Below are 11,088 nucleotides of genomic sequence, written 5' to 3'. Positions count from 1 at the left end.
GCATATACAATCCAAATGGTAGGGGGCACAGGAAATTATTATATTAATACCGTATGCGCCTCTTTGTTCAAGAGCGTAGCGCCCCCTAGTGTGTACCTACGGGGAAAACATCACCTATCAATGTCCATCCAATCCGTTAGAATTTTCTAATGTAAAATGCTAGCCACGGCTCAACGAAGGGTAAGGAGTACTGAGCTACACACTTTATTGAAAAGAAAACACGACTGACACTAAATAATAGTATGTTTCCCTTATTTCAAGTGCAACGTTTTAACATTTTGCACCAATGACATTGAAGAAACACCTTTGGTTGTTAAAAGCAAATAATGGAATCTTAATTGGTGGATTGAATCTTTAGTCGGGCTAAAGCAAGCACTCGATTGGTTTTCAAGGAATGACAGTATCACAATAACCCCGCCTATTTCTGTGACGAGCACGCCGATTGGTCAAAGTGAGTACAGTGATCGCGGATAGAGCGTTTTACGTCACTTTTGTCGCTTTACGTCCCAAAAGTCTTGAGGCATATACAGTATTTTAGGAAGCAGTGCGCGTGGTCCAGAAAGGAGATACGAACGATCTGTCAACCTACTAAGATGCCAGCACAAGTCATAAATGGGAAAGAGGTTTCGGCGTAAGTCTGTGTTTATTTTTTTGTTTTATAGTCATGTGCCTCAAAGTAGTGTTGACTTGACCGAGCTCACCGCGGCATGGTGGTGGTCATGTGGATGGGACGATTGGCAGCTACACTAAGTCAAGCATTGCCTCCTTATCCTGCAAAATCAGAATTACTTTTGTGCGTCTTACCTGGATATATTGTGAAATCATCATACCACATTTGAAGAATGATTATTAATGTAAATTGCGGCGTCTGCTTGTGCAAAGTGTAGACCACGTGAGAGTCGCATGTGTTTGAAAAATTAGATGTTCATAATGTGATGAGGATTACCCTGCTGAGGAATCGTTATTTTACTAATCGATTAAAAAACATCTGTTATGCAATATTGACTTCAACGGGTCTTACTGTGCAATGAGTGATGAGTGCCGAATTACGCAACAATTTAGGGTACTTGTGATGTGATCTTTGTCCTCTTTGACAGTTTACCAGGTACATTTGTCAGCTACTATCTTAGTTCCAACAACATAACGTTTGATGTTAAGATACATTCAAGCAACAATTGTAATGTTACTTCTGATAATCAGAACATTTAGTTCCATTGTGCAGCAGTCACAAGACCTGGCAACCATGCACTCATTAGCTGATTATTTATTACACGAAGCATTACACAATCTGTCATTCTAATTCTAATACCCATTTTATACTATTCAACTGATATTCCCATAATTTTTTGGTGAGGACCAAAAGTTTGCTGTTACGTTTTTAAATAAGTACAACGACCAACTAACTTGTGGTTTTATTCACGTTTCCAGCCAGCAAATGGATATTTCCCTCCTAACTTGTCTGGGTAAATGCTGTCATGCATGTGTAATCAAGAGCTGTTAAATTACTTGCTGTGTTCAACTCGTGCAAAGTCACGTTCACTCCAGGCCTAGTTAAATTAGTTCCCCTCCTTTAAAAAGTCATGGTTTGTCTCTCATTTCCATCTGATGTGGCTAGAATAAATATGTGGGACTTTGTTTTGTGCCATTAAACAAATAATTGCAATCAGTGTTAAGATTGATTCACATAGAGGAAATGATAACAATAGTTTGACTGCTGCGAAATAAAGTCTAGTGAACTCCAGTGTCACCTTTGTCTTGTGCGTTTAACTTTTATTGACTCATCTGACTTAGTTTAGCCTAATGAAAAGCTGCTTTATTTGACCAATTCCTTACCATTAAATGATTAAAGTTAATTCTTTGATCAGCTTAGGTGGACTGTATTAGTATTATATAGTATATATATTTTTTCATTAGCTGTTACACACAATATAACCTAATATACTGCTCAAATAAAACTACAAATGCTACTACAACACAGTTATATAATTCATACATAAATATATCCAATAAAGTAACACAATGAATTATTTGTATATATATATATATATATAACACTGCTTCACAACAAAGATTAAACAAGTAAAACTTGCCTGTGTTTCTTCTTTGTTAGGCGGGTGAGGGAGAACTTGAAGAAGGATGTAGAGCAGATGAAGCTTCAGGACCCCAACTTCCAACCTGGTCTAGTTATTTTACAGGTGCATTATATGTTCACATGCATTGCCATGTGTTTCTCCTATTGTTTCTGCTTTCCAAATATCTCTATATTAAAATGGATCTCTGTCAGAAGTCAGTGTTCTGTAATTGTTGAAGCAATGGTGTGTTTGTCTCAATAGGTTGGAGATCGTGATGATTCCAATCTCTATATTGGCATGAAGCTAAAGGCTGCATCTGAGGTAAGCGTTTTCGTTCCCAGCTTCACTTGTCCTGTAAGACATATCAAACATGACCTCTTTGTCTTGTCGAGTAGATTGGAATAAAAGCCACACACTTGAAACTTCCCAACACAGCAACTGAGGAAGAGGTGAGGACAATGTCTGGAATGTCTAAACCTTTGAAATTAACTTTTAGATTTAGACTACCGAGGCCTTAAAAGAATGTGGCACAGTAGTTAAATTAACAAGTTAAATTTGAACAAGTTTTTCTCTCCTCAGATTCTCCACAGCATCACAGAGGTGAATGAGAATTCTTCTGTCCACGGTCTCATTGTCCAGTTGCCCTTAGACTCGGTCCACAAGATCGACACAGAGAAGGTGACAAATGCTGTGGCACCTGAAAAGGATGTAGATGGGTAAGGACATTTTCTATTTTTTTTTTTCACTTGAATATGCATTGTTACTTATCGCTTTCTAGGTTATTCAGTTAGTTATAAGGATGCGGTTGAAAAAAGAAAGCTTAAAGTTGACAGTAAGGATCGAATAATTGCCGATATGTGTTTGTGTCTTGTATTTGTTTTAAGGCTTACAAGCATAAATGCTGGGAAGCTGTCTCGTGGAGATCTGAGCGACTGTTTCATCCCATGCACTCCAAATGGCTGTATGGAACTGATCAGACAGACTGGTAAATAGAGCAAGATACTAAAATCTCTAAAGACCCTGTAAAGTAACAGAAATGTCTTGTAAATTTGACATATCACACATTACTGTTAAGAAGTCTGCCAAATTTGAATGAAAAATTCCAGGGCTGCTTGCAGCTAATAGTGACCTATAGCAACTAGCCACAATTTGACTTTACAGGGGCTTTAAAGAGGCTTTTACAATATGCCGACAACAACAACAATGAAAATATCTCTTTCTCTCCTGCTTCCTTGCAGGTGTGTCAGTGACAGGTAAACGTGCAGTCGTGATAGGTCGCAGCAAGATTGTAGGCGCACCAATGCATGACCTTCTACTGTGGAACCACGCCACCGTCACCACATGTCATTCCAGAACTCTGGAATTGGCTGAGGAGGTAACTGCTTGTCAGATCGAAATTATTTTCTAAATTGGGGGCAGGAAAAGTACAACCTTTAATCCAGCCCACTGAGTTTTTTCCCCCCATTGAAACTTTGATTAAATTGAAACTGTCAATTAAAATGTAGGCCTATTTTCATCAATTTGTTTTTTTAGTTCAGGTTTTATTAATCTTATTAAATAATTGTTTCATTTATTGTGAATGGTACGGTTAAAAAGTAAAACAGTTTTACATTTAATAAGTGTCTCTTATATTTTATTAAATATAGTAGAGTTAATTCTTATTCTTGCCTCTAGGTTGGCAAGGCAGACATCCTCGTTGTTGGCATTGGGAAAGCACAGATGGTGAAAGGGGAATGGATCAAGAAAGGAGCAGTAGTTATTGATTGTGGCATCAACTTCATTCCAGGTTCCATGCTCTGAAAAAATCAGTGGTCATTTTTTTTTTAAAATAAATCTGTTGTAGTTACCTTAAATTTTTGTGTTGCAGATGAGAGCAAACCCAGTGGCAAGCGGGTTGTGGGTGACGTGGACTACAGCTCAGCCCAGGAGCAAGCAAGCTTCATCACGCCGGTTCCTGGAGGTGTGGGACCCATGACAGTGGCCATGCTGATGGCGGTAAGGTTAATTCGTAATGACAACTACTAAATGGAGTCATTTTATTTTAAAGAATATCACCGAAACATTTCTTTTTTGCACACTATCTGTGACTGTGTATGTTTAGAATACAGTGCTAAGTGCAAAGCGTTTCTTGGAGAACCATCAACCAGGGAGGTGGACTATTTCTTATACCAAACTCAAACTACAGAAACCTGTGCCAAGGTTTGTCATCTAATCTGTATTTAAAAAAACAAAAATCAACTATCCACGAGCAATTGGACATGGGTCTAATGGTGTTTTTTTTTTCTCTGGGTGACCTTTGTGTACACACAGCGACATCGTGATTTCCCGCTCCTGCGTGCCAAAGCCCATCGACCGTCTAGCAAAAGAAGTGGGTCTGCTCTCAGATGAGGTGGACTTATATGGTAAAACCAAGGCCAAGGTCCACCTGAGCATCATTAAGCGGCTGGAGACGCAACCAGACGGCAAATATGTGGTGGTTACTGGGTACGTCGCACATATAAAAAGAATTGTGCTTGTTTTTGGCTACATAGATATCTTAACATGATTTTTAATTCTTCAAGGTAACTAGAGCAATATTCACAGAATTCATTGACATGATTTTCCATGTGTAGTATTACTCCGACTCCACTGGGAGAAGGAAAGAGCACCAGCACCATCGGCCTGGTCCAAGCACTGGGAGCCCACATGAAGTTAAATGTTTTCGCTAACGTCCGTCAGCCTTCCCAGGGACCCACATTTGGCATTAAAGGTGATCTGAATTAAGATCTGCAGAAATTTGAACCTTTAGTGTCACAGTTTTTATACTGAAGAGTTTTGCTTTATGTCCACAGGTGGTGCTGCAGGAGGGGGATATTCTCAAGTCATTCCAATGGAAGAGGTACTGTCCTTCAAAATTCTGACTTCTAATATATGAAAAAAAGAAAAGGAAAGAAAAACATGGCATGCGAACCCAGCCCTGCCGCAAATGGCCGAATTCGTCTACATGAAATGCCCACAAAGTTGCCACTAGATGGCGTCAGAACAGTAGTAAAGCAAGGGCAAGGCAAGGCAACTGGTTTTGGTTTTAAATAAATCTTGTGACACCAGTCCTTAAATGTTACTGACATGCCCTGAGTATACTGTTTATGTATTTTAAAATGTTTTTATTTTTTAAATAGTAAACTAATTTTCTTTTCAGTTCAACCTCCACCTCACAGGTGACATCCATGCCATCACTGCAGCCAATAACTTGGTGGCTGCTGCCATCGATGCCCGCATGTTCCATGAGGCCACGCAAAGTGACAAGGTGGCTCCTCTCTTCTGTCTGTTGTTTATTTTATTTTTAAATTACAATATTAATCGCTACTGTCTTTGTGTCTGTGTGCATCTTAAGGCTCTGTACAATCGCTTGGTTCCCCTCAGTGGAGGACAGAGGACGTTCTCCCCGCTCCAGATCAACAGACTAAAAGTACTTTCTCTAATTAGTTGTTTCCCTTTTTTTGCATTTTGTTCCATTGCAGTGCATTCACATTTGTGCTTTGTGCTTTTTCATTTTAGAGACTAGGCATTGACAAAACGGATCCCACCGCACTGACTGAGGATGAGATAACCCGCTTTGCGCGTTTGGACATTGATCCAAGCTCAGTAACCTGGCAGAGAGGTGAAAACAACAGATTTTTTACAACCCCCATTTGTGTATATGTGTTCATTCAATTATGTTGTTTTTCTATACCACAAGTGCTGGACACCAATGATCGATTCCTTCGAAAGATCACAATTGGACAATCGCCGACTGAAAAGGGCTATACAAGAGAGGTATATAGAAAGGAAGCTATGCAACATTTTTTAATGCAGCTTTTGTGTTGGAAGTCTTCAGATTATAGGAACTTCTGACTGAAAAAAAAAAAGAAAAAAAATTAGCAGTAATTCCGGAGCCATTGTTGTATGAAAAACATGCATATTTTTATGTCTCTGTTACCCTCCAGGCCCAATTTGACATCACAGTAGCCAGTGAAATCATGGCGGTGCTTGCCCTCACCAGCAGCCTGCAGGACATGCGTGAGCAGCTAGCCAAAATGGTGGTGGCCACCAGCCGTGGAGGACAGCCCATCACCACTGAAGACCTGGTTAGGAGCATTAAGTAACTCGTATCAACAATACAGTGGTACCTTGACTTACGGACTTTTGGAGTTACGCTCAGTAGACGTGCATTTACAAATATTTATTAAATAAGAAAAGTAGCCAAACACACAAATACAGAATGACAACCTGGCAATGAACCTGTAGTAGGAGGAGTCAGAGCTCTTGATGTCATTCAAAGTGGCCACAATGTACCATTGTAAATTTTCACGCCCTAAATGACAATTAAAGAAGATATACACAATTTGTGACAGGATGGTAGAAAACATTGTTGAGCATTTGTTATGTTTTTATGTCTTCTAGGGTGTGTGTGGTGCACTAACTGTGCTCATGAAAGATGCCATCAAGCCAAATCTTATGCAGACTTTGGAGGTGGGTGGAATGTTATGTTACTGCCTGTTATCAACTAGTTTATGACAAAAGAACTCTTAGGGGAAAAAACAAAAAGAGTGTGCAGACGATCCGATTTAATTTAACAGTTTTGAGTCTTATTTGAGTCATCCAATTTTACAGGGAAATCCTGTATTTGTCCACGCCGGCCCTTTTGCCAACATCGCCCACGGCAACTCCTCCATCTTGGCTGATAAAATTGCTTTGAAACTGGTTGGACCAGAGGGCTTTGTTGGTAAGTGGAGAAAAACAGTTAATGTTTGTGTGTGCTCTCAAGAATAAATTTCTTGGCAACATAACTCGGTTTACCCTCCAGCTTTGAATCAGATGAACTTACACATATTGTGACTTTTACCACACAGTAACAGAAGCTGGCTTTGGAGCTGACATTGGTATGGAGAAATTCTTCAACATCAAGTGCCGATACTCAGGCCTGAGACCTCACGTGGTGGTTTTGGTGGCCACTGTCCGCGCCCTGAAGATGCACGGCGGGGGGCCAACGGTGTGTTGTCCCTCAACGACTTATCCACACAATATTTATTTAATTATAATAGCAATAATTGCTTTCACTGAAAACTGGCACGTCTTCATCACTTAGAGTGACTTTGAATATGTTCATTCTATTAATGGATAGATCTAAAGCATTAAAAAATTATTTATTTATTTTTCAGGTTACTGCTGGAATGCCGCTACCAAAGGAATATATTGAGGAGGTAATGTACTTTCTGCTGATGGACAATGTTTCCCACCCACAGCAGCTACTGTGTCCTTTGTTAACTTGTTAAGATCAGTCATGTTAATTTTAAACCTGTGAGAGAATATTATCATATTTTCATAGACATGTAAACCGTTATCTAATTAATAGAGATGACATATGTGATATGGGGTTAATATAGTGTGCCATTTACGTGGGCCCCATCTTTCGTTTTGTTGAATTGAAAAAAAAAAGTACGGTGCATTGTTAGCTTGAAATTAAAAAAATGTACACAGATCAGCAATCAAACTTAACTTAATGTGTGCGTCTGTGATTATGTGGGTAGAACCTTGAGCTGCTGGAGAAAGGCTGCAGCAACATGAGAAAACAGATTGAGAATGCCAAACACTTTGGTGTGCCCGTGGTGGTGGCTGTCAATGCTTTCAAGTAAGTACATCCTCTTTTTTTCCCCAAACACACTGCTGTTCACTTTCAAGCTGTTTTTAAATTGAGGAAATGGAACATATGATTAATTAATTTCTTACACAGGACTGACACTGATGCTGAGCTGGACCTGGTCTGCAGCATGGCCAAAGATGCCGGTGCCTTTGACGCTGTGCATTGCAACCATTGGGCTGAAGGTGGAGCGGGTGCTCTTGCTCTGGGACAGGCTGTCCAGAGGGCTTCAAAGGCCCCGAGCAGCTTCAAGTTCCTTTATGACTTGGAGGTACAGTATATGTTCAAGGCAGCCCACCAACTGAAAATCCCACGTTGTGTTCAGCCAAATAATTGTGTGTATATTCCTTCTTCATTATTAGCTTCCTATTGCTGATAAAATCCGAATAATCGCCCAGAAGATCTATGGAGCTGATGATATTGAACTTCTCCCAGAGGCCCAACACAAAGTGGAGCTCTACACCAAACAGGTCTGCAGCTCATCCTGTCTGCCTTTTTCCCTCTATAGAGGGATGAGAGTCATTCGAATGTGCTTATTAGGCAAGATCAATACCGCTTCTCCGTTACTAGTATAAGTTCTTAATTATGGTATCGGCCGTCATTGCGAGTACAATAACTTGAAATAAGGATGGTATAAGTACGATACCTGGTATTGATACTTGCTAATTCCTCTTGCTGATTAAATCACAAGATCCACATCAGTATTGCCAAGGTAAAAATGTGTTTTTGTTCTCTTCCTTTTCCCTCAGGGTTTTGGCAACCTCCCAATCTGCATGGCAAAGACTCACCTATCGCTGTCCCACGAGGCAGACAAGAAGGGTGTGCCCACAGGCTTCATTGTGCCCATCAGAGACATCCGAGCAAGTGTTGGTGCAGGCTTCCTCTTCCCACTCGTTGGCACTGTAAGTTTTTCCCCATAATAAACTGCATTAGTGCATGAATAACAATACTAAATAAGGATTTCATATTGTGAATTGTGTAATTACAATGCCCTTTTTTTTTTCTCTTGCTGCTAGATGCCCACAATCCCTGGCCTGCCCACCAGGCCTTGTTTCTATGACATTGACTTAGATCCTGAGACTGAACAAGTCAATGGGCTCTTCTGAGCTGGATGCTGGTAAGAACGTTTCCTTCCCATATCAGTCATACAGCAAGCACTGTGCAAAAGTCGTAGAATTTGTTGTTGTTGTTGTCTTAATTACATCTTTCATGCTGGTAGTATTTTTGACAAAACAAAACAAAAATACCACCCACAATTATAATGGCACCATTATAAACTCATTGAATCAGCAAGTAGCCTTATAACGGCCAGACAAAACGACAACGCACAATTATTTTCACTTTTGTTTGTTGGAATTATGAGTACATGTAATCAATGTTTTGATCGCCCTCCCCTCTCTCTGTTTACCAGGCTGGTACACTGCTGTCTCCTGCAGATTCATTATCAAGTTCTACCCTAGAAGCACCTTTGACTCCTGTATGTAAAAAAAAAAAAAAAAAAATGACTGAAATTTCTTCAGATAAACATACATTTTTCTGCTCCAAAAAATATCATTCAAAATTAAGGGTTAGTTCCCAGAAATCCAGATCCATCAAGTTAATATGGATAGTACTTTTTTTAAAGCATTGATACCCACATGAGAATTTGCTGTTTTTGAAGGGCTAGTTTGAGTGTGTATAAGTGTGTGTTATTCTGAAGAAATCACGGCAGATTTGCCTGGCGACTGAACTTCTTGGTCCTTAGAAATTAGTAATCAGCAATTTTGTCTTAAAATAATGTCAACTCCACTTTGCCCCACTCCATTCCAAATTTCAAGAAGAAAACAAAAGAATGCCTTTTTTTTAATTGATTGTTCAGTATTTCTAACACTGTATGAAAGTGTCTAAAACTGATGTAGTATCAGACAAGTCTGCTCTAATAAAATATTTTTATCAAACCATTGCTTCCTTTCCATTTCTCTCCCACTTTTCCTGAATGTCATTTCATCTTTGTCTCTTTTAGTAGGGTTACTGTTGATGTAGTGGTATGTTCATGTTGGCCGGACTTGTGTATTGCAACTTTGTTCAGGATTTAGTCAGACGGGATCGGCTCTCACAGACTTTGGTCTTGATAATGAAAATAGATTAACTTTTAATTGAGACCAAGTCAGCCCAATCTCCAAATGTGTTATTTTTAAATGTATTTGGACAACAAACACACATAGCTGCTCACCATCAATCCTCACCTGATGGAAAAATATGACTCAAACGCTATGCTGTCTTCTGTCGAGTGACTTTTTGCATCGGACAGGTTGTACATGTAGCCAGGCCTTGGTGTAGCCCATGGGTGTCAAACTTATTTTTGTCGCGGGCCGCATCATAGTCATGGTTTCCTTCGAAGCGCCATTGAAACTGCCAACCCAAATAAATGTTTGAATGTCTCAAATTATATCTAGTGTACGGTACTCAACAAACTAGTGAATGACGAGATGAATAACTAGTTTTCAAAACAGAGACTAAGAAAAACTGTTAACATATTTTAAAAATATGAATGGTAATAAAAATTGCTAGCAATAGATCTAAATTTTTAAAAGTGAAAACAATTGGTAATTTTAATATTGACATGAATTTGATGCACAATTTGTCTTCGCGGGCCACATAAAATGCTGTGGCGGGCCGTATCTAGCCTTGAGTTTGAAAATTAACTGAATAATGTTATTGGCCAAAGTAAATTCATGATTTAACAAAGGCAACAATTACCTTTACCACTCAAGATCAGGTGGCTTTGAATAGTTTTTCTCCTCTCAAAAATCACCATCTCTAAACTACATTTTGTGGGGAATAAAATCAGCTTTTGACAGAACAGGGGAGTAGTGATGTGCATTCCAGAAGATTCGTCAAACAAATCGTCCCCCAGCCCCCACGCACACACTGATCCTTTATTTATTTATTTATTTATTTATTTATTTATTTATTTATTTATTTATTTAAATAAATCAAATAATCAAAAATCATGGTTTTTATAAATCAAATAATCAAAAATCATGGTCAAAGCTTCACGGAAAGTGAAAAGTGCCACACCCGCCCTCACCCCCACTTTCTGATTGGCTGTTTGATCTGTGACGTCACTCGGACACTCTATTAGGTACACCGCCATTTTCAGGTGTTCCTAATAATAGGCCACTTCATTAGGGAAAAATCATGGTCAAAGCTTAAATGAAAGTGAAAAGTGCCACACCCGCCCTCACCCCCACTTTCTGATTGGTTGTTTGATCTGTGACGTCACTCGGACACTCCATTGGGTACACCACCATTTTCAAGTGTACCAAATAACAGGCCACTTTATTAGGGAAATATCATGGTCAAAGGTCACAGGTG

The 11,088-nt window shown here is 39.4% G+C and overlaps 1 protein-coding gene across 1 annotated transcript; it reads left to right on the top strand.

Annotated features, from left to right (window-relative positions):
- The first annotated feature begins 465 nt into the window (after positions 1-465).
- mthfd1b (methylenetetrahydrofolate dehydrogenase (NADP+ dependent) 1b) lies at positions 466-9,668 on the top strand. Its single transcript, XM_049739798.1, has 28 exons — positions 466-631; positions 2,111-2,195; positions 2,334-2,393; positions 2,468-2,521; positions 2,652-2,788; positions 2,957-3,057; positions 3,311-3,447; positions 3,747-3,858; positions 3,940-4,067; positions 4,174-4,271; positions 4,383-4,556; positions 4,685-4,821; positions 4,904-4,950; positions 5,251-5,358; positions 5,446-5,520; positions 5,610-5,712; positions 5,791-5,867; positions 6,038-6,178; positions 6,495-6,563; positions 6,705-6,816; positions 6,944-7,083; positions 7,253-7,294; positions 7,622-7,722; positions 7,825-8,002; positions 8,094-8,201; positions 8,481-8,633; positions 8,748-8,848; positions 9,143-9,668. Exons 1-27 carry the CDS (start codon positions 594-596, stop codon positions 8,835-8,837), a joined length of 2,805 nt encoding a protein of 934 aa, XP_049595755.1. The 5' UTR covers positions 466-593; the 3' UTR covers positions 8,838-8,848; positions 9,143-9,668.
- Positions 9,669-11,088: the final 1,420 nt, after the last annotated feature.

Source organism: Syngnathus scovelli, chromosome 14 (assembly GCF_024217435.2).
Source record: "Syngnathus scovelli strain Florida chromosome 14, RoL_Ssco_1.2, whole genome shotgun sequence".
Taxonomy (NCBI): domain Eukaryota; kingdom Metazoa; phylum Chordata; class Actinopteri; order Syngnathiformes; family Syngnathidae; genus Syngnathus; species Syngnathus scovelli.
This window is presented reverse-complemented; position numbering and strand designations above follow the sequence as displayed.

What these genes read in the sequence shown, in the direction of transcription:
- mthfd1b (XM_049739798.1), top strand. Translation starts at nt 594, where the DNA reads ATGCCAGCACAAGTCATAAATGGGAAAGAGGTTTCGGC. An exon ending in CTCAGTAACCTGGCAGAGAG is followed by an intron (nt 5,713 to 5,790) that starts GTGAAAACAACA and finishes CTATACCACAAG; the next exon opens with TGCTGGACACCAATGATCGA. An exon ending in TGGAGCTCTACACCAAACAG is followed by an intron (nt 8,202 to 8,480) that starts GTCTGCAGCTCA and finishes CTTTTCCCTCAG; the next exon opens with GGTTTTGGCAACCTCCCAAT.